At 34.1% G+C, this 24,421-nt stretch overlaps 1 protein-coding gene and 1 pseudogene across 1 annotated transcript; one reads left to right on the top strand and one right to left on the bottom strand.

Annotated features, from left to right (window-relative positions):
• Positions 1-2,388: 2,388 nt before the first annotated feature.
• LOC133180642 (uncharacterized) lies at positions 2,389-5,812 on the top strand (annotated as a pseudogene).
• Positions 5,813-13,117: 7,305 nt separating this feature from the next.
• LOC133180861 (uncharacterized) lies at positions 13,118-16,235 on the bottom strand. Its single transcript, XM_061315312.1, has 2 exons — positions 15,673-16,235; positions 13,118-13,733 (listed from the first exon to the last, which is right to left on the bottom strand). Exons 1-2 carry the CDS (start codon positions 16,202-16,204, stop codon positions 13,327-13,329), a joined length of 939 nt encoding a protein of 312 aa, XP_061171296.1. The 5' UTR covers positions 16,205-16,235; the 3' UTR covers positions 13,118-13,326.
• Positions 16,236-24,421: the final 8,186 nt, after the last annotated feature.

Below are 24,421 nucleotides of genomic sequence, written 5' to 3'. Positions count from 1 at the left end.
TACTTATACCTTTATTAACTATATTAGTGCACTCAAGCATTTAGTTACTTAAGCCTTTAGTAAGTCTACTAGTACAATTAAGCCTTTAGTTAAGCCTTTAGTTAGTCTACCAGTACACTAAAGCCTTTAGTTATTCTACCAGTACACTTAATCTCTAGATCAATAAGCCTTTAGATAGTCTATTAGTACACTTAAGTCTTTTGTTACTTAAGTCTTAAGTTAGTCTACTAGTGCACTCAAGCCTTTAGTTAGCCTATTAGAGCCTTAGCCAGAAGCAAAAAATATAAATATATAAAATTCAAGATCAATTTATAACATAATAACATCTCACATTTTTAAAGTGTAAAATTACGTACGTTTCCAGGTTTGGTTTTTTTTTTTTTGTTTTTTTTTTTCGGGGGGGGGGGGTTCTTTTTTTTTTTTTTTTTTAACTTTATTCAACTTTATTTCCATTTTTTTTAAACTTTATTTAACTTTATTTCCATTTGTGTTTTGAAAATAATGAGTAACATTCATGTATCTCCTAATGATAAGTCAAAAGCATAAATTCACTGTCATCAAATCTATTTAAGAACGGCAAATGTTAAATTATAAACCCCTAATTTTGGTCAAAAAAGTGTTTATGACGATTCGAAAAATTGTTCGTTTAAAGCAGTATGCATCACCATTAAAAAATATATATATGGAATATATGGGGGAAATTCTTACTTTATTTCCTTAGAATATATTAGGGAATACATGTTTTCAGTGATTGATTCCGGAATTGAAGGGAAACCTTTTCTTTTTCAATACACAAAATTCTCAAATAATGCTTATTCCCTCCTAAATGTACGCAAGGGCTCCTTAAGGGTTAAGGTTAATAAACCTACATCTACATGAAAATGTGAATGATTTTGTATGTTTGGCACCTTGTGCCTTTTCTATTCTTGTGGTGATTTTAAAATAAGCAGCACAGATAAGAATACAAAAAGGATGTGGGGCCTAATTTATAAGGGAAATACATATGAAACAAGGATGTTAACAGTCTCGTTTGAATTTATTATTTCGCAAGTTCTATGGTCGATCAAATGACCTTATCAGCAAATACAATCTATCGTTGGGTCAAATGCTGACTGACGTTTTTCATACAAATTGTAAGGCCATTATTTACACACTGAAATTTTTACGGATTTGTATGTTTACCCGATCATGACAAGGAGCATATGGCGGGTGTGACCGGAGGGGATATTTACTTCTCCATGGCACCTGATCCCGACTCTGGTGTTTTTGGAGGTCCGTGTTTGCTCTACTCCCGATTTGTATTATGTAAATGGACTATGAGCTTGAATACTGTTCATCATCTCCATTGTATGTATTTACTATGACATCCCACAAAAATAACAATTCTTCACATTACCTCAAAATGAAATTATTGCGATTTCAAACCTTCGAAGACCTTTATGCTATATCAAAACTGACAATTGCATGCAGTTTTGTTGTTAATTAAATTCCACAGCAACATATAATCAATTTACTGCAGCTGATCGCAATGCACTTGTAACGTCATATCGTAACGCTTGACGCAATCTATATGCAGCGAGAGGCAGTTCAATTAATATTTTGTCCAATTCAAAATGTATTTTGTAATGAAATGAAATATTATTTGTAGATATGAAAGAGGCAATTAGCTTGGATGCGATGCCTGTTTTATGATTTTATTCATATATATTCGTACATTCCCTAGTCAATTATACGGCCCTATATTTGTATTTATATTTATTTGAGCGTAATAGAAGAGTCTTTATAAATCGATATATTGCAAAGGAATACCCTAAAATGATCATGACAAGCCTTTACACATAAACTTAGAAGTGTTCAGATATTTGAAAAGTGCTGCGAACCTGATTATACGAGGATCGTCCATAAAGTTTGAGGGCAAATGCTATAATTTTTCTAATAATATCATCTAATTTATGCATATAAAATTGATGACTTTATTTTACGGGGAAAAGGTATTAATTTTGGTTGGGATCGGCCTGCGGCCCTGGATATTATATAAGTGGGGAAGCTCGGGATCAACATTCTTTTCAACAAATTGCTGGACACAGTGTAGGTTAAATATTTCTATGACAAGTTTTTTTCATAATATTTGTAAGAATTTTTTGCATCGATCTTAAATATATTTAAAATCTTGTTAATGGACAATAAAGTTGTATGTTCTTAACATTATTTTAATCCAACGTATATATTTTCTCTGGATTGTGTTGGATTTAAAGCTCGATTTTGAAGTGACTCGCCAGCCATATTTGTGTTTCCAATTTTACGCGTAACAAATTCATCAAAAAAGTTTGTATTTTGTTAATTTAGAATTAGTAATTTTATGTTTATTTTTTACTCTAACGAGCGGATATGCCACCAAAAAATAAGAATAAAAAGAATTACAGAGACCACGAGGGGAAAGCACCAATGTCAAAACGTTCAAGACAAGAGCTTTCAGCGGCACTCACTGACGATAGTCCTGCAGTACAGAAACCAGGTCTTTCAGGAAACATAGTCGCCCAAGAGAATGTAGTTGTGGCCAGAAAGTCAAACTCTCCCCAAGCACCTGTCCCTGCTTTGGCTATTGAATCTCAGTCAGGTACAAGCATTGGTTACGAGAATCATTATGTAGATAGCATTCACTCACTATTGGCTAGCATTGTCTCTCACTCGTTGAAGTCTAAAAGTATTAGTTCAACATACATAGAGATTAAATTATTGCTTGATAACACTTCCCTGACAGAATCTTCAGAGAAAAAAATATTTTTTAGTGAAAAAGGGGAGTTGGTCACAAGAGAGGTTGTTAAACCTAGCAGTAAGATTCAAAATATCAGTAGATGGACAGATGTTCTGGGGTTCATCCACAATATCTTGTCCCTTTTCTAATCATGTTGGCAAGTCCACAAGTCACCCTAGGGGACCATTGCAGGGGTACCCCCAAGTTAGACCCCCTATGTCACACCTAACCCAAAGTCCAAGACCACAAAGGTATCTGGGCCTTTGAAAATTCCCCTATTAATATTGTAAAGTTAAATCAATATTTGCAATCATACCCAGACAAACATGCTACTAATTATATAAAAAATGGTTTTTCAAAGAGTTTTGAAATAAATTATACAGGCCCAAGGTGTCATGTGTTTTCAAAAAATCTTAAGTCTGCAATTGAACACCCTGATGAGTTGATGGATAAGATAAATAAGGAAATAAAGCTTGGCCGAATCATGGGTCCTTTTGATCAACTTCCATTTCTAACCTCCATATTTCGCCAGTTACATTGTCCCTAAAATCCATTTATCCTATCCTAGTCCCCACTAGATCAACGACTTGATAGACCCAGATTTATGTACAGTACAGTATGCATCTTTTGATGGTGTAGTTGATATGATTGCCATTTAGGGAACGGACGCCCTGATAGGTAAGATGGATATTAAAAGTGCTTTTCGTTTAGTTCCTATCAATCCAGGGGATTTTGACTTCTTAGGTTTCTCTGTAGATGGATTTATTACATAGATAAATGCCTTCCTATGGGTTGTTCCATTAGTTGCAAACTTTGGGAAACATTTGCAACCTTTCTACACTGGCTTACTCAGTTCAAGTCTGGGTTGAATACATTAGATCATTATCTAGACGATTTCCTCTCTGCAGATAGGTCTGGTAGTGAGGAATGTGAAATTCAATTGTCTACTTTTAGTAACTTAGCTGGGGAGTTAGGAGTACCACTAGCTCTGAGAAAACTTCAGGTCCAACGACTAAGTAATATTTCTAGGTTTCGAAATAAATACACTTGAGATGATAATAAAGATCCCAGAGGCAAAATTAGATTTTCTGTAGAGTCTGATTGAAATTTTTTAAGATAGGGAAAAAGTTACACTTCAAGAAATGCAGTCACTAGTTGGATGCTCAATTTTTTCTCAAAGGCAATCAAATTAAGTAGAGCTTTTTATTCGAAGAATGTATGATGCATTTAGTGGAGTTTTCAAGCCACATCATCATATAAGATTATCAGTGGGAAATAAGGGTGACCTAAAAATGTGGCTGGTGATCTTGAACCATTTAAATGGGGTAGCATATTTCCTGATACTGTATGGGAAGATTTTAGCATTTTACAGTTATTTACAGATGGTGCAGGCGCGGGTCATTTAGATTGTGGGGGTTACCTTAGTGGAAGCTGTTTTTTTTCTACAATGGCCAAAACACTGGAACAACCATTTTGATAGACATGACTTTTCTTGAGCTCATACCTGTAGTTTTAGCAATAGAGATATGGGGACCTATGTTGCTATATGAAAAGTTTAGTTTCATGTCGATAATCTTTCACTAGTTAGTGCCATCAATACCCAGTCTTCCAAATCCAAAAGAGTTATAGAATTGGTAAGACTTTTGGTTCTTACACTGATGACCAACAATGTTATATTTCTCGCAAACAGTGGTACCGCTTAAAAACATTGGCACCAGAGGCAAACACCAGACCAAATCCTCGTCCAGTAGAATTAGTCAACATGATTTACAGATTCAAATGAATAAATTGCTAGATGCTTTAATCTCTTACAACACTAAGACAGCATACGAAAGAGGGCAAAATTCATTTTATAATTTCCGGAAAGAATTTGGGTACGAAATTTCATGGCCACCACCTCTTAGGGATGTTGTTCAATTTGTTGCTTATCTGTCACTTAAGAAGCGTTCTTACGCTACGGCTAGATCTTACTTATCATCTATTAGTTTTCAATCCAAAATTCTTAATTGGGTTGATGAAACAAAGAACTTTCTTGTTGTCAAGGTTCTTGAGGGCAAGAGAAGAACGAGTAGGTCCGTTGATGCAAGGTTACCTATAACCTTGCAGTTGCTTACAAAAGTTGTTGAGACTTTACCGGGCATTTGTCGTGATAGTTATGAAACAAAATTGTTCAATTGTTCAGAGATGCCTATTTATTAGCTTTTTTGGGGGGAGTTTCTTCAGGGTAGAAGAATTCTTATTGTCTACTGGTAATAGTGTTCAAGCAATTTTACAAGTGACCGATGTTCAATTTCAAGATAATTACTCCAAGGTATTTGTACACATAAGAATGTCAAAATGCGATCAGGATAGGAAGGGGGCTTCTCTGGACATTGATAAAAGTGAGGGAATTTTGTGTCCAGTAGCAAGTTTGATAGATTATCGTGCAGTTAGATAAAAAAAAATTAAGGGCCATTATTTATCTACTATGAGAAAAATCCTCTTACTAGGTATCAGTTCTCATTAGTTTTGAAAAAAAATCACTTCATGTTCTTGGGGTCCATGGACATTATAGGGCCTATTCATTTCGTATTTGGGTAGCCACTGCAGCAGTTGAAACTGGTTGCTCACACGATGTCGTAATGGAAGCAGGGCGTTGGAAGTCTAGGGCATATAAATTATACATAGGATGTCCTTTTGGGCAGATGTTGGGGCAAATAAGTTGTAATTTTGTAAATATAACAAGGCCAATTCAAATTCTTGCATAAATTTGTAGAGGTCCCTGAAGTTACAGTGTGTTGTGTGGGCTCATCTACTATTAAGAATGCTATGGTGGCATCAGTATGCAGACCGGGGGGAACAAATCTTGGATTGGATAGATTGAATATGAATATCTGGTGGCAAGGATATTCAGGTTTGAAGTTTTTGGAGCTTAAAAGAAAGGTGTTTTTTCTGACAGAATATGAAGAATCCCCAGATTTTTTGGTTATTCACTGTGGGTGAACGATATTGGATCAATTGATCTGTATTGAGAAAATCAAATCCTATCTGAAGGTTATCAAGGCTAGCTTTCCATAGTCCACACTTGTCTGGTCACAGATGCTTCCATGAAATAAATGGAGGTACTCTGGGGACAACAAAGCGAAGGAGTGATCCCGTCTCAAGGCTAATAGGGTAGCCGCTTCATCAGTTTTAAAGTTGGGGGGTTGTTACATAAAGTACCCTGATTTGTTGAAAAACATGTGGCATTTTTTGTTGTCAGATGGCGTACATCTCAACGAGCTAGGAAACAAGCTCTTTCTTAATAAAATCCAAGGGGGGTTAGAATTCTTCCAGACAAAACAAGGGAATGTGTATCCTTAAACAATTCTTAAAGAACATTGGTCATTGGGGGATTATTTGTTAGTTGCTTGGGTGCTCTCCCATGTGTGGGATGACTGCGAACTCTCCTTAGATTGTTCACGGTCATGTGGCGTTTGCGCACACCAAAGCAACTGAGACCTACATAACCTTTGTATTGTTGTGAAGTTGTCACCATTAAACTGTGAAGGGGGTTGAAGTGTTGAACCTTTTTGTATGTAAAATATTTGCTTATATGTTGATCTACTTTGTTTTGTGCTTACATTATGCATATAACTACATACTCTTAAATAAGAAACTTTAAGTAAGTAACCACCCGCGGTTTACCCGGGGTGGTCATTTTTGAACATAAGTTTGTGTTGATGAATTTTGTGGAATTTCTGTGGGTTTGTCCAAAAGTTGTGTGTATTGGCATCCCACAAGATACTAAGCCACGGACAATGTTCGCCAAACAAAAGTTAAAGCAAACATCTTGCTGTCATTTCCCTGTATAAATAATGAATACGATTTAATAAAAAATATAAAAATTAAAAGAATACACACTATATTTTCGAACGTTAAAGGTGTAAATATTTTGTATATACAATCCGCACGGCCCAGTCTGACGTAAAGCTTTTCATGATAACGTCAGAATATGGATTTTTAATTTTTATGTTTTATTACATGTTCATCGGCACAGGCAACATTTTCTTTTTTAAGCCACACTGCCCAAAGTGTGCAATATTATTTATGTATACAGTGGACCTTCAGATATCCGGACGCCAGATATCCAGTTTCCAGACGATTTTTCATAGGAACGAAATTTTTTAAAGTTATTTTGTCTTGTTTAACCGAAATTCCGCGTTCTCCATATGGACGGTCTTTTTTCACCACAAAATGAATTTTTACTTTATATTTTGGTTCATTTATCCGGACGATAATTTTTAACTACTCTGTCAAGTCTGCTCAAATTTCTTGATCTGGGTGTTAAAGAGGCTGGGGAGTTGTGGCCATTTTTAGACTATATTGATCTCCTTTACAAGAAGAGCTCCATATGAAGATATAGAAAATGATCAAATTTTAAAACTAAAATTTTTGAAATTATTCTTTGCCAAATGATAGTTGACAGCTTAAGATATCATATCTAAAAAATTAAGTTAAATTTGGTGGTTAATTTGTGGTTAATTTGTTGACCCCCCAGCCTCCTTAATTGTAAAAACACTGGTCGGCTGTTTGTTTTAAAAGATGATCACCTGCGACCCGTTATCAATGGCTTGCGGCAAGGTTAATTGTACGTCGATAGGTACGAAAGAGACTTTCGCTTCTCTAACATGGTTTTGGTACGTATTAATTAATGGAAATAATTTTATAAGTCTAGGATAATTTTTTCGTAGTCGGCAAATATATTTCTTTAACTGTTAGAATACAGTTGTAACATGGTTTTATGTATTTCTGGACATGACATCTGATTTTTTATGCACAGTATTTTGTGCCCAAAACGCATTCTATGATAGGATGACATTTATAAATTAAATCACTTTCAAAATTACACAATCGTTAATAAGATTTCGCTTTGGATGATTACGATTAGCGTTCGTATACATGTGCAGATTATGTCACATTTAGAATTGACAGGCGTTTATATTAAATAAGACTCTACCGACAGTACCGACATGGCTACTAGGAGAAGTATTCATTAGACACTGGGAAGTAGAAATAATTAACCATATAAACACGTTTCTTTTCCAAAGACACATGTACCTTTTTATTTATTTAAACAAGTAGAGTGTAGTACTAACTTATATTAAAGTATTTAAACAATAAAACATATTGATTTAAACCAACATTCTTTAGTATTGAAAATGGAATGAAAGGCCATATAACTAAAATTAGCGCAATTCAGGTATCCGGACGCTTCACATATTCGGACGAATTGTTCATGACGTTGTTATAAATCTACCGCAACGTCGGACTGGTCTGCGCAGGCTATGTATACCAAGTGTTCAAACTAATGAAGCTCCTAATTTCTCGTGATTTGATTTGAATTTTAAAAATTAAATTATGATCTACAGTGGGGCCTCATTTATCCAGGCGCTTTGGTTCCAAGTCAAAAACGAAATAACAAATTCAGAAGTGAGTGGCTCAGAAAGTACAACGAGAGAAGAGGAAGTCTCGTTTGGGAATATGGAAGAAGGCACTGAAGAAATAACTATCCTATCTCTTGAGCCAACAACAAATCAGGGAAAATTAACCACGCGGAATGAAGACAAGACAACAACAGATTCAAGTACAGCTGGGAGAGAAGTGCCTCCAACAATTTATAGAAATATAAGTTTATCCAAATCACCTATTACTGAACAAACAACGTCAGGTATTTTCCCCAATGGCCTTCCATCTTTCCCAGTTAGCTTAAAATATAAATGTTACACCCAAAGACTTCTTATAAATCACCTTTTCACTTTAACTATTATTTATTATTTTATATTTACATTTTAAAATTTCTTTGTCCTAGATAAAACTACAAATAGTAAAGATACTTTTTTTCTATATAAATCTACTGGTTCATCGATAGGCGTGGTTAAAAAAAATCACGTGGCGGGCGAGATAGAAGCGCGTGAATTTGCGGAATCGAGAGCATGTAAATATAAGGAATAACTGTCAGATTTTTTTGTTTCATGACGATGATCAATCGATTGGCTTGCGTGATAATTTCGGCGTTTATGCAAATTATCACGCAAGCTAATCAATTGATCACATCATGCAACCAAAAAAATAGACAGTTATTCCTTAAATATATAATTCATTTTGTTACGAACATGTGATAAAAGTATGGCCAATATCTGTTGATTATGCATTAATGCATGTCTGAATGTGTTACATGTAAAAATAGTAATTGTATTTATGTATATATGTATTTTAAATTCTTTTAAGGCTATAACATACCCAAAAGCATTCCTACACTGGACGTGTCTATAATCGACAATATATCAGAGCTTCATATTGGCATGAAAGCGATTATAGTTATAGAATATAATCTGATAAAGTTTGTTTTCACTGATAAAATGTAGTCTTTCAATAATAAATAATGAAAATATCATCTGATAAGTATAATGTTCTCACACATAAAATACACCGTACGTGTCTCATTGATAAATATAATGTATATAATGTCTTTTAATGATAAAAAATAACCTTTAAAAATATACTGTTTTTCACTGATAAATTTTAATGCCTCTCACTTATAAACAGAAGGTCTCACACTGATAAATCTAATATATCACATTGCTTAAGTATAATGTCCCTCACTGATTAAATATAATTCTCAAAAGCTCAAAGCGCTATACTTCTCTTCATTTTTTTTAAGTCATTCTTTTTATAAGAACATCACCTGTAGATATATATACATAAAATTTGCAAGAACTTATTTTTTTCAAAATAACATTATGTATACAAAATAGCAGGACATTGACAACGAGAATCTTGGGTAGAGTGTTTTGAGCATATTTTGTATGGATATTTTTTTCAAAGGATGTTTGAATGCTTATTAAATAAAAAATGCTGACTGACGTTTTTCATACTAACTGTTAGGCCATTATTTACACACTGAATTGTCGACGGATTGGCAGGGGATGCTCACTCCTCCACGGCACCTGATCCCATCTCTTATGTTTTGGAGGTCCGTGTTTTTTTGCTCTGCAACAAAATAATTTGTATTCTTTAATGGACTTTTGAGCTTGAATACTGTTCGTTATCTCCATATATTTCATTACATTAACAGAAAGACTCCATTCTTCAGTATAACCGCTAATCATATTTCACTGAAACCCTGTATGCAGGAACCCTCATATATATATTTATATATGTAGAGAGAAAGAGAGAGAGAGAGAGAGAGAGAGAATACATATATTTTCGGGAAGTCGAGCGGATATATCAGTACTTATTTCAAACAATAAAATTGACGTCTTGGGCGATCGAGAGTCATATTTAAAATGACATCATTTTCGAATTAATCCTATGTGATTCCAAAACAATTTTTGCCCGAGAGTCGCATGCTTCTTAGGTCTAAATTTCCAGTCGTCCCAACATGAGCGAAATGTAAAACAAACAACTCAAACACTCATAATTGCCATACTGTTGATGGATTCTACTTGTAAAAACTGTTTAAAAAGACAATGAAACAAAAATTGATTTTATACATACATATACTAGTAACGCAAAAGTAAAATAACTGTTGAAGTATCATTGAAACCATATTTAGAGTAGGTATAGAGCCGTAAAAATTCAGATTTGACACTCCTAGCTTTGCTCTATTAAAATCCATGAAAAGCACAATAAGTGTAAAAATTGCCATAGGCACCATTTTCTCATGGGCGTAATCATATACATCTGACATTTTCAAGAGCTCACAAACCTAGTTTAATATAAATCAGCATATGAAAATCTTATGGTCGTTATAATGACCTTGTTTGTTTCAGTTGTTTATTTATTTGTTATTTAACGTCCCTTCCAGAATTTTTCACTCATATTTAGACGCCACCAATTGCAGGGGAAGGCTACAAATTTACAGTGGCTGCAAAGTTATTGTTGACAACTTACACGAACGATCACGTTACACGAACGATCCCGCACGATTAAGGCACGATAAAATCTGTTACACGAACGATCCTTCACGCACACGATTCTACAGGTTACACGATCTTACACGATTGCTAATGCAAACGCACGATTCTTCACGCAAAATAGTTCAAATTCTTTTGGAATGGATATTTTCAAAACGAAATAAGGCTTAATACTTATTTTAGATTTCAAATAATAGTATTGATATTATTTCATCGACCTTGAAAAACGAAAAAAAAAAAAAAGAAATGGATATTTCTGGAACTTAATACACATGTACATGTAAGACTTATTAATTATTTTAGATTACAAATAATTATTTACGTAATTCTCCGACTTACGAAAACTGATTTTTTTTTCGTTCTATCAGAAGATGTACGTGAGTTTTGATTGCATTGGATATCATAATATGCAGAAAGGGATAAGTTTGAGAAAATGAATTAAATTATAAATTATATCCATGTTTCCATTTGTGAATCTCTAAAATCAACAATTATTTCACAAATCATTTATTTGCAGAAATTATAAAAATAATTAAAAGAAAGCTCCAGAGATAAACACTGATAAACGAAACCCCGACAATCATGTCGTGTACATGTACATTTGCCGACTAAATATTTATGTAAGCATTGAGAATTGTTTATTTATTTATTTGTAAAAATATCTATTTTTGATCTATTGATTTGACTATACTGCTTATTTCCAAGCGATAACTAGTTTGTTCCGATTTCAATTATATAAATCGCGCCTCAACAGACAGGCAAAATGCTTGTATAACAAATAACATTCCGATAAAAACTTACAAAACGAAATTTACACGTTTCTAAACGATTGAGTCTGATACACGCACGATCTTGCACGTTAAGGCCCTTTCACAATTGACGCAATTGGCGCAGGAGCAGACGCGACAAAATATTCGTACGACCGAAAAAAAATGATTTGGATCGTAAACTGTTGCCGAAATAATCGCATATGAAAAGTGTTCGTACGAAATTCGCAAGATCTAAAGCGACCATTGTGCGATGCAAATGCATTAAATCTTGCGATATATCTTGCGTCTATATGCGACTGATATAAAATGAAAGCGAGTGTTGTAAGATAATGCGATAGGATCGCGCTAGTAATCAGGTGATCGGAACGTGCGCCAATGCGATTGGACGTGCGGCGCTCTTGCGATCATGCGTACGAATACTCGATCGAGTGCATTTAGGCAACACCCATCAGCCACGCAATTCTAAATTTAGAGAACCCGACACAGTGCTGCAATTTTTCTTATTTCTTCGTTTAGAATGTGCATATTTAATAATTGACTGTATCGTTATGACAGCAAAGTGTTTTGGCGGTTTGATATCGTATTGATGTATATATATAATATATATGGTGTATATATATAAAATCTGCGTGGTAAATTGAAGCTGATAAATCGTGCAATGATAGTAAAACGTTGCAAGATTACATGAGACACTATGAGCGACATTCTCATGGTCGCAAAACACACGCATAGACAGCTGCGATTTATCTTACGACCTTTAAAAATCGTGCATCACTCTTACGAGTACACAAAACGTTGTAAGACGTTCGTACTAATGTTCGTGCGTTGCATTGCGATAATTTGGATCGCATTTGGTCGCGTCTGAATAGTGTGCATGTCCACTATTTTGAGAAGACTTGATGCGACCACTAAAACGCATGCAACGAATGCGAGACATCCTGCAACGTATGCTAGAGCTCGCGCGAAGCTAAAAAATTCCGATTGCAAAGTGTTGTAAAGAGCTCGTGCGCCAATTGTGAAAGGGCCTTTACACGAACGATCACGCACGTTACACGAACGATTCTACACGACTGGTTTGTCAACAATAACGTTGCAGCCACTGTAGACCTGTACGCAGCACTAATTGTCTTTGTGAAATAAGGGATCTTTTTCGTACCAGCGTACTGCGACACGAGACCTCGTTTTATACGGTCTCATCCGAAGGATGGGTCTCTACGTCCCGCAATGGTATTCAATCCACGATATAAGAATAAAATCCTTACACCGCGACTCTAGAGTAAATACTCTAACCACTGGAATGTCCAGGGGACGTGCTCATCTTTACAGATTTGTATTGTTTGTAGATTATTTATATTGTATAGGTTTAAAATTTTGCAACCAGGATACTAGCTTTATGAGAATGATCTCTGTACGTTATCTTCATCTATTTTAACCGGTTAAGGTAGCCTAGTGTTAGGACGTTCGCTTTCTGATCGAGAGGTCCGATTTCTATTCTCGTTTGCCACGCTACATCAAATCTGAAACGATAGTAGATAAATAAAATAAAATTTAATTCGATTTGCTGAAGCTTAGCGTTAGCGGGAGTTGATTTAATATTATTTATTGGAAATAAGTAACAGAGAATGTATGACAAGATTCTTTTTAGACATCTTATGAAGATTTAGTTGTATTTATTTAACGTGACGTCATAATTGTTTTCCTAAATCTGTAGAAATGCATCTAATTATGCACGTCTTAACGTATCTCATCGTGAAGGATGGGATATGAATTGTACGAATTGATGAATTTTAATCTGAGACATAAACTTAATTTCTTCCTTTTCTAACAACACACATTTAAGAATTATTAAGTGTCATTTCAGAGTTTACAGAAGAAAACCAGAGAAGGTTGCGACTGGATTACCACTTTCTGAGTAGAGCCGAAATGCTGCTGAATATCCAGCTACCCAAACTCTGTCACCTTTGATTAACTGAAGATTGACGATGTTAGATGCTGATGAGTCATAATCATTTGCGCTTCCATATGCACCGATCACAACTTGTAAAGCTCCGTTTTTAATGATTTTAACCCATGAGTTGTCGGAACCAACGGATATGATAGAACAAAAGAATACATATGTTCCGTTTACAGGGGCAGTAAATACCCCATTAGCTGGATTATAAGCATTTCCTTTATTGGTTATTACATGCGGGAATATAACTGTTTGGTCCCTTTGAAAGCGTGTATTAGTTGTAATCCCCGCTGTAAACACCACTTCTGTCAATCGAGACTCTGCAATAAAAGTAGAAAGAAATCGTTCTTATATCTTATCTTAATTTTTAATTCCATGTATATAGTGCGGGGGGGGGGGGTTAGTTTGTCTTTGTGTGCGTAGCGTAAGTGGGTTAGTTTGTCCCTATGTGCGTAACGTAAGTGCCGTAAATTGCATCGGGATTGATGTCGATTGCTGCCTTGATTTATAGATATTCTGAATTCCACATATTACCATCTCTACTTAAGGGTCCTCCACACACCCCCAGCTTATGTTCTCATATTACAGAGCATTACTTTTAACAAGCATATCAGCCTTTAAAAACTGGCCAGGAATAGTAATATAATTTATACTGATTTTTTTAAAAAAAATTAATTTTATAAGGTTCAAGATATTTTTCCCATGAAGTTTTCAAACATAATACAACAAATCTTGTTTTTTCCTATCGTATTTTATTAAGCTCACAAAATAACACAAAAACTTAATTCTATCTGTCAACATATTTTTTTAAAGAAATTAATTTAGTTATGAGAAATAAATAAAACTCATTTTCTTTAAAATACATCTAGAAAAAATTAAGGAAGAATCCTGATAGTTTAGAAGAAACATTAATGAATTAAATTATAACAAGAAATTGAATTAAAATCAAATTCATTGATGTAGAAAAATTATTTTTAAAATCTTTGGTATCAAAGTTCCTTTTTAGAGTTATCTTTCCTGTTGCCCGGGACTCAAAAACTTTGGCAAGTCTCCGCATACGTCATCATACTCAAGCTACTCATCATTGGCAACTGAACAGGACAGATATCAATAATGAGCAAAACCAGAAATGCACACTATTTATCAATATTCAAAAAACAAATAATGAGATATGTATTAATGAAACGCACAAATTAGTGTGCAAAAATATCAACTTTCAACACAGACTTTGTTGACGATATGGCAATGGGTTGATAAGCCTTAGAGAATAAATAACCTTAAACTTTTCTCGTTATACTGATACCTGTTATTTACGAATTATAATGCAACGTAAACCCAAAAGTATGTTGTTCTTTTATTTAAAAAATGGACATCTTTTTCTATCGGTCACTCCGTGATCATGCCATGAGTACATTGTTTATGATTAGGGTGTCGCTCTCGGTTTACTGCATACTTTTCCCTTGACAAAACCTTTATCTCTAAAGCGTTTCTAATACTCTCTGACACAGGCGGTACCAGGCAAATCGTCAGTGCACAAACTATATAAAACCGGAAGTAATGGCATTTTTTCTCGATATACGTCACAAGTCACAGGGTGTGGAGGACCCTTAAGGTTGGGTCTAGTTGCCAGGTTGCATGAATTTGAGTGATTTCTTTATGGAAACAAATAACTAAACCATCAAAAGTACAATTTTTATTTTAGTTTTTAAAAGATCATATATTCTACATATGTTTCAAACGTATGTTAAGCATATGTGATCATTTTTAATGTTTAACGTATGTTTCAAAATGTACGTAAAACATATGTTTAACATGTGTTGCAATTTTACCTGTGAGATTACGAACAGTGATCAATCTAAAAAAAAATCTTCAAACAATACAACAATTTATTCTAGCGTAGGTTTTCCCTTTAAAAGAGTCATTTTGAAAATTAACATGAAAAATCAACATATAAATTTTACATTGTTAAAGACATCTTGGAAAATGACCATGTCAGTAAAAATAATTGTACATACATGTAGTGTCAAAGAAAGTAACAACATTTATAGAAATAAAAATTGCAATGTAATTGTAATTGAATTGATTCAAATATAACTCGAAATTGAAACAGATTATATATATTATTTTATATTATACTATATTATATTATATTATATTATATTATATTATTATTATATTATATTATAATTATATTATACTATATTATATTTTTATATTATATTATATTATATTATATTATATTTTGTGCAGCTTACTTACCAGTCCACTGTGACCAATGCAGCATTGACTCTTTTAAGTCCTCGTGAGCTTTTTCAAGAGATTTATTAACAAAGGCGGATAAAATACTAAACATGTCTTCTGTTGCAGCGAGCCGATCGACGATATTATTTACACTAATTATTTGTAAAGTCTCGTTGATCTGCTTTAACTTTTCATCCAAAGTCTTCAATTCTCGATTAAGTTCCATGTTTTCCGCCTCAATTCTCTGGTCTTTTTTCTCCAAATCCTGTAATTCATTTATAACATCCCCAAGCTTTGTTTTTATAACTTCCCTATCGTTTTTATTGTCTATGGCATCCATAACCAAGCGCTGGATTCTTTGTACCATAGAGAAACGTACAAGACTCTCCTGATTCAGAATGTCCCGTAAAACATTGGACGCTTTACCTGATACGGGACTAGGCATCAAACCACTTTTATCAAATGTCTTGTTTTGAAGTGAGGATACCTGCCCAAATGTTTCATACATGCACAAGGAAAGTATTAGACATGGTAAGTATAAAGCTCCCATCTCTGTGGTTAACTTGTTTCTATGAAGAACTGCTTTATTCGACAGGCTAGGAAAAACTAATTTTAAAGAGCACTAGACGTTGGTCATGTACACAATTTTTTTAGCACACAGAAAATGTTTTCACTGAAATCTGAAATTTTGATTGGTTGTTAGCAAATTATGTGCAAACACAATACAGATACTGTGAATTTCCGAAACTTGTTAATTTTTGTATTTATTTATAATAGATAAGCTTCCAGTTAAATAATGAGGACTTTATCTGTTTATCTGATATTGGACGAAGAAAAAATCTGAAATGTTCGAATTGTTTCTGTCTGTCATACTCTCTGTTTCTACATGCATTTATATGCTTTATCCACTAAAGAGAAATTTTTTTACAACAAAAATATCTTCTTCATTGACGTAAAAGATTCATTTTGTCTTAAATACATCGTAAATTAATCTGCTCCATATTGAAACCTGTTGTTTTACACCTAAGCTTTTAAAAACAGTATTCTTTTTAATATTTATATTTATATTAATATTTATATTTATTTTTAGATCCTTACAAACACAGATGTCTATGTCCAGCAAATGCTTTACCAAGCACCTATTTTTACTCCTTACAAGAATTATCAACTGCTATAAAGGCGAAGCTTCAGACGCACTGTGCTACGGTATTTTCTAGAAGTTGTGTAAATCAGACGTTGATTCTAAAGACCTGCAGAGATTTTTTTTAGAAAATTTAAAATCACCAATTTTTCAAAAGTGAAGAACATCAAAACGTGCGACTTTTTAACACCTTATACAGCCATCTCTCACGATAAATTAAAACCTACGCTTTTTGATATCACAGATAACTACTTCTTCAATACAAGAGACACATGAGCTTCTCGCTCATCTGAGCCTTTTGACTAGACAAAGCAGAAATCGGTTCACTATCGACAAGTTTAAATATATGAGTGGTCCCAAATTAACCTCTCTCAATGGGGATCATGATTCGAACAAACTTGAACCTACAAAAACTGAGAATGCTTCCCTATTTCTTTGACTTATCCTGGCTTTAGACGATTTTTCCAATTTTTTTCCTTTACATTTGATTGTATTGTGACCCCTTTTTACCACAGGGGTTAATGATTTGAACAAATTTGAATCTACACTATCTGATAATGCTTCTATGCTGTTCCACAGAAGATTTTTATATTTTTTGTGTATTCCTATGTAAAATTTTGATCAACCATTGTGGCCCCTGGGGTCATGATTTGAACAAACTTGAAAATACACTTTATGAATATGCTTTCATATAGATATACTAATTATGGCTTTGTTGTTCTGAAAAAGAAGATGTTTGAAATTCTTTTCCTATGAATTCCTATGTAAAACTTAGATCACCCATTGTGGCCCCTCCCTTCCCCTGGGAGTCATTATTTGAACAAACTTGAATCTACACTACATGAAGATGTCTCCATATAGATATGACTAATCATGGCTTTGCTGTTCTGAAGAAGAAGACGTTTAAAAATTTTATCCTATGTATTCCTATGTAAAACTTTGATCACCCATTAAGGCCTCTCTCCACCTCGGAGGTCATGATTTGAACAAACGTGAACCTACACTACATGAATATACTTCCATATACATATTACTAATCATGATTTTGCAGTTCCGGAGAAGATGTTTTAAAATTTTTCCCTGTGTATTCTGAATAAAACTTTGAAACCTATAGTGGCCCTACCCTAACCCGGGGGTCATGATTTTAACAAACTTCAATTTACACTACCTGATGATCCTTCCGTATAATTTCATATTTTCTGGCTCAGCGATTGTTGTTCCCATCAGCCGGGTACCTCATATCACTTGATACTAATACTAATTTAGTGTTTCGACCTGTGATACGAGGTTTATGATTTTGATAGATTATTAATAAGCTGCAAATCCGCCATCATCAGGAGCCTATTAACACATCTGCTATACGGCTTATTTAATTAGTCAGAAGGAGAGCATGTCACTCAGATTTTTATTGCCTTTAATGACGTAATTGGTAAATCGGAAGAGATTGTATTGCAATCTTTTTACTATTTAGAATGTGCCGGTATTTTAATAATTTCATATACCCCATTACACATTCGATAAACATGTTTCAAATTCATTGGTAATTTGGGGGGGGGGGGTGAATGTCACATACGGAATGGGACCCCTGATAAGTTCCCATCGCACATTCAATGATTTGTTCGAATTCGTAAATATTTGCATTGAACTCAAATGTATTACTTTCTAGGATAAATGTGAGTAAATAACTTAGGTCTGCTATAGGCAGGGTTTGCTCTGAGAAAACACTATTGTCAATTTCTCTGTATCATCAGCAGCCATTATCTCCTCCAATTGAATGTTTGAGTAAAGTAATGTAGCCAGCAGTAATTTCACTCTTCAATAGGAAGTCTGAACTATCCCTAAAAATTGTGCTCAAGTATGCACAAAAGATTTTTAATAATATAATAAGCACAATTGACTTCTATGGGTGCCTTTTATAATATATAATTGACTTTCCATGTGGAATCATAGGTATTTTGCGGCACCTATTATTTGTAATGGAATTGCAATTTCAATTTCAAGTTTGTGTATTTTAGGGAGTAGATATAATCTCTCCGTCCTCATTTTATCAGCTGTGTGGAGGAAGCTATCAGTAATATCATCATGGACATCCTTTGCATTAATTTTAGTAATTCGTTCTACAAGATGTTAACTTGGTATACTTTATTCAGCAGTTACGTTTTAAATTTAATTGCCGATTATCTGTTTCTCTTCCTGATTTATGCATGACCGTAGTCATATAATTTTTTTCAGCTTTTTTTGAAAATGATGTCATTGTGTTTTTGTGAGTTCCTTCTCTGCTCTCTGTTCAGGCAAATCCAAATTGTCAACAGCCTTTCTGACTTCCATTAGTGACAATTAAAGTTTTGTTTTGTCAAACTATGTTTGTATGGAGTCCGTATAATTCGGGTTCAAAGTCAGCCTGTTTTTACGCGGAAAGGATGCATTTCATTTTTATCATAATTAGGATCATGGAACTTGTATCTGTATTCAAATTTTCGGCAAACTCATTAAAAAATCGAATGAGTATGTTTCTTGCATGATGTGATTTTGCCGAGGGTCCTCTCGTCAACAATAAACATTCACCATCAGACAATTTTTGTCCGATGTGAGATGAGATACATGTCCATGAGCTAAGAGTACTTTTCTTTTTCTGCTCTCTTTGTTAAATGGCTTTGTTATTTGTAAGCCCTGCGCAATATGCGCTTAAATATAGCGTTCCGATGGGTAGGATTTTAGGCATGTCATTAATTTTTCACTAATTCGTAATTTTCTCTCCTGGAAGAAGGCGTGACCCTTTATTTGAACAAACTTGAAACCTCTTTACACAAGGATACTTTGTGGCAAGTTTAAGTGAATTGGCAAAGTGTTTCTTGAGAAGTCGAAGATGTGAAAAATTTACCGCATGAGAAGCAGGCAGTCGGACAAACAAACAGACAGACAGGCGGACAGACGCCGGACAAAATGTGATCAGAAAAGCTCTCTTGTGCCTTCAGTTCAGGTGAGCTAAAATGAATCATCATGGCTTTCCTGTTCGTGAGAGGAGGAGTTTTGAAGACTTTTCCTATAAAATCGTATGTAAAACTTTGATTGCCTATTGTGCCCCACTCTACCCTCATAGATTATAATTTGAACAAACTTAAATCTACTCTACCTAAGGTGCCTCATTATCAATAGAACTAATCATAGCTTTGCTGTGTTTAAGATGATTTTAAATACTTTTTCTTATATATTCCTAAACCAAACTTTGATTACCTATTTTGGCCTCACCCTGCCTCCAGGGACTACATTCTTAAGAATTTACAATTTACACTGCCTCAGGAAACTTTCACCTAAGTTTCATTTTTTCTGGTATAGTGCTCTTGAGAAGAAGTTTTTTAAAGATTTTTCCTATATATTTCAATGTAAAACTTTGTTCCCTTATTGTGACGCCCTACCCCCATGAGCCATGATTTAAAAAACTTAGAATTGACACTACGTCAGGAAGATTCCATTTAAGTTCAAACTTTTCTGACCCAGTGGTTCTTGAGATTTTTTAATGACCCCACCCTATCTTTGTTTTTCTTGATTATGCCCCCTTGGAAGGAGAATTAGCCCTTCATTTCAACAGTTTAAACTCCCCTTTACCTAACTCATCAACGAAATCACTTTGATTCTACACATAAGTACTCTGAAGTTCATTTTGAAGGATACTGGAGTTCCTCAAGGACAATATTTATGAAGTCTTCGGATACTGTTTTCCAACAAACTGTTGGAATTTCGATGTGCGCTAACTGAGCTCCTTTTTTAGCCGACCTTTTTTAATGTTTTTGTGAAGAGGTATTTTTTCAAACACTTCTACATGAGAAGAAGGAAACACTTGCCGTGGCCTTCAACTTAACATTTATATATATAGACGACATTTTCTCAATTAACAATAGCTATTTTCATTGATATTTTGACTCAATATATCCCATTCAACGAAGTAAAATACACCACAGAGTCTGCCACATCTGTGACTATAGACAATAAGGGCCAACTAACAACTAAATTGTATGACAAACAAGATAAATTCTACTTTTCCATCGTCAAATTTCCTTAATTATGTAGTAATATTTCGCTATCACTTGCGTATGGTGTTCATATCCCCCACCTTTATTCTATGGTCGTTATAATGACCTTGTCGGCAAATATAATCTACCATTAGGTCGGTTTTTTTTTTTTTATTTTGTTCTTTTGGGGGGGGATGTTTTGTTTTGTTGTTGTTGTTGTTTTTGTTTTGTTTTTGTTTTCATTTTTTTCTGATTTGTTCCATAACAATTGTTAGGCCTAGGTTTTTATATTAAATTTGATTACGGAATATTCGTCTAAATGATCAATACATAGGGCTCACGGCAGGTGTGACCAGTCAAAAGCGGGTGCTTACTCCTCCTAGGCACCTTATCCCAACTCTGAAATTACCGGGTTTCGTATTTATGCCCTGTTAACAGATTTGTATTTTTCGTAGATTTCCTTGAGATCGATTACTGTTCGTTATCTCCACCTTTTTCATTTTCACCCTACAATTTGACGCAGTTTGTATGCAATGAAAGACGGATCAAGTAATTAATAAACCACACAAATATTTACATTACATAATGCAATAAAATATTATTTGAAGATAACTAAGAGGCCACTTACACGGATGCGATGCCTTCTTTATGATTTCATTCATATACTTGACGTTTGACTTCGTTTCGTGGAAAAAGGATTCTTGAGTAGTTATGTATATGACATCTTATATTTGTCCTGGGCATGAATTCTCAGATATCTTCAAGCCTCGAAAACAACAAATTAAATCCCACTAAAAATAGTGATTTCACGGTATTTTAAAAGTGCTGCGATCCTGGTAAAAATCTTGAAAATTGAATTAATTCATTCTTTATTTAATGCAGTTGACCAGTGAAAAATTCAGCATGAGGTCTTACAAAATAAAATAATTATAACATGTGATCGCAACAATTTTCACAATTTACAAAGGGTGTTGAAAATATCTATAAAAAAAACTTACTTAGAATTTTAACTTCGTTATGCACTTGCATTATAGGAATTTATAGATGACCTCAATACTCTAAACCGATATATTTGATAAAACTACGTGACTACTACATTACTTGACAAGTCTGAATAGAAATCTAATCGTCCTCAATATGTAGCTTTTTACCAAATTACAATTGTTTGATATTAGAAAAGTACTAAAAAAAAGAATAGTTCCCCCTGAAAAAGGATGATTTTTTTCACAAACAAATCGCCGATATTTCAATTACGCTTTACTTTTATCTTTACTGCATAGTTAACAATAGAAATATGTTTGTACTCGTATTATAACATAGGAATGCAGCTGCATCAACTCATTTGCAAATATGATTGCCTTAAATTCTACTTGACCATTTTATCTTCGGAATGAGGGTTTATCCCTTTAAATCCCTTTAAATCTGCAATTGTTTGGAAATTTTTAAAATCTAAAAGAAGACAATACACAGGGTAACAAGGTGATGCGTTGTATTAAATGTATTTCACTATAGAAGGTTACTAGCCGGGATACACCGATTGGTTTTCAAACAAGAGGCCCAAGGGCCTTAACGGTCACCTGAGTACAACAATTTAGAGGATCCATAACTGATAAATAAAGCTTTAATTGTTGCCCAATAGCAAGAAAATTAGTACGATTAAGATCAACAAAATAATTGGTCTAGTATCTTTCTATCTGTCCCCCATTTATCACTATTACCATGCAGACTTTAAAAAAATGTCTATATTATTACCTCTCACATTGGTCTCACTTGGCCTTTGAAGAACATTTAAGAAGATAAGTTATTTTTGTTTCATTTTTATTCATCTATTATTTCCAAGTCTACCTGATTATTAAAACTATTAAAGTACTTTTTATATTATACAATAAATGTTCTTGCATAATTCTCTTATTCTATTAACCTTTCAAATACATTATCTACAGTGAATAATTATCAAAAGTGAATGGCAAAGGAGAATAACTTCACTCAATAGAATACAAATTAATAGAGCCCTGGCCAGGACCAGAACACTTGACTAAATGGTCCAGATGTTGAAAATTTACAAATTTGGAAGAGGTATCCTCATCATCATAACTATGCAATTAGTTGAAGATTTTCAAAGAATTCACACATTTTCACTATATTATCAAATAGAGCCCCCCCCCCCCCCTTTCAGAGAAACAACCCCTGGGACCACAAGTTTTAAAAATTTTGTAAAAGCATCCTTGCTCATCATAACTATAAACTTGTTTCTTTGCTTTATAACCAGGAGTAGAAAAAAATACTTTGAAAGAAATTATGAATTTTCACTATATAATCAATAGAGTCCCCCCCCCCTTCACCAGAACCCCTGACCCAGGGGCCATGAAATTCACAATTCTGGAAGAGGCAGTCATGCTCATCATAACAATGTACTTAGTTTATTTCATACCCATGAGCAGAGAAGAAGATTTTCAAAGAATTAATGCATTTTCACTAAATAATCAATAGAGCCCCACCCTAAAGCCAAAAACCCTGCCCCACGCAAGTGATTTAAGGCTAGGTATAGGCGTTTCTATGCAAATGAGCTAATAAAAATGCAAAAGAGGTATATGTATTATACATAGAAAGCTTAAATTCATTTTCTTATACATACTTAGTTCCCAAGGCATGTTATAGCTAATGCACATTATGACGTCATATTATGACGTCATTGTTCTTTAGTACTCAAAGTAATAAAACACATCAACAAACGGCATACCCTATTTAATTTTAAGTAAATAATGTATAATACAGCGAAGAATATTCTAAAGATTAATAAAAGTGCTGCACAAATCCTATGCACTTTCTCGTTTGATAAAAATTTGAGGAAACTTACGCTGGACTGTGAATTTTTGCCCCGTTTCAACTCAAAACTTTACAAATAGTAACTAAACAATTGATCTGTCGACATTTGTGCAGCAATATCACAAATCCTTGGAATATTCTGCTTCTATTTAGACCCTGTTTCTGTAAAAATAAATAGGGTATGCCCTTGCGCCGAAGCTTTTTTGTTGATGTTCTTTATAACTTTGTGTAGTAGAGAGCAATGACGTCATAATATGACGTCATAATGTGTACTTGCTATCACTTGTCGCGGGTAACAAGTTTGTATTAGAAAATAAGTTTTAACCTTTTCTGCATAATAAGTATAGCCCTTTTGCGTTTTAATTAGTTCAGTTTCATAGAAACGTCTATACTTAGCCTTAACTCACTTGCGCAGGGGCCGTAAAATTCACAATTTTGGAAGAAGCAGCTATGTTCATCATAACAATGTACTTAGTTAATTTATTTAATACTCATGAGCAGAGAAGAAGATTTTCAAAGATATAATGCATTTTCACTATATAATCAATAGAACCCCGCCCTAACACTAGCACCCTTGACCCAGGGGCCATAAAATTCACAATTTTGGAAGAGGAAGCCATGCTCATTATAACTATGTATTTAGTCACTTTATTTCATACCCAGAAGCAGAGGAGAAGATTATCAATGAGTTAATGTATTTTCACAATATAATCAATAGCGCCCAGCCCTAACACCAGAACCTCTGACCCTGGGGCCATGAAATTTACAATTTTGGAAGAGGCACTCTTGC

This window comes from Saccostrea echinata, unplaced genomic scaffold (assembly GCF_033153115.1).
Source record: "Saccostrea echinata isolate AGI-Se365-2 ecotype Australia unplaced genomic scaffold, CSIRO_AGI_Sech_v1 ptg000007l, whole genome shotgun sequence".
In the NCBI taxonomy this organism is placed as follows: Eukaryota; Metazoa; Mollusca; class Bivalvia; order Ostreida; family Ostreidae; genus Saccostrea; species Saccostrea echinata.
Note: the sequence above shows the minus strand (reverse complement) of the source record. Positions and strands in the feature narration are given on the sequence as shown.

What these genes read in the sequence shown, in the direction of transcription:
- LOC133180861 (XM_061315312.1), bottom strand. Translation starts at nt 16,204, where the DNA reads ATGGGAGCTTTATACTTACCATGTCTAATACTTTCCTTGTGCATGTAT. An exon ending in GCATTGGTCACAGTGGACTG is followed by an intron (nt 13,734 to 15,672) that starts GTAAGTAAGCTG and finishes CTTTTATTGCAG; the next exon opens with AGTCTCGATTGACAGAAGTG.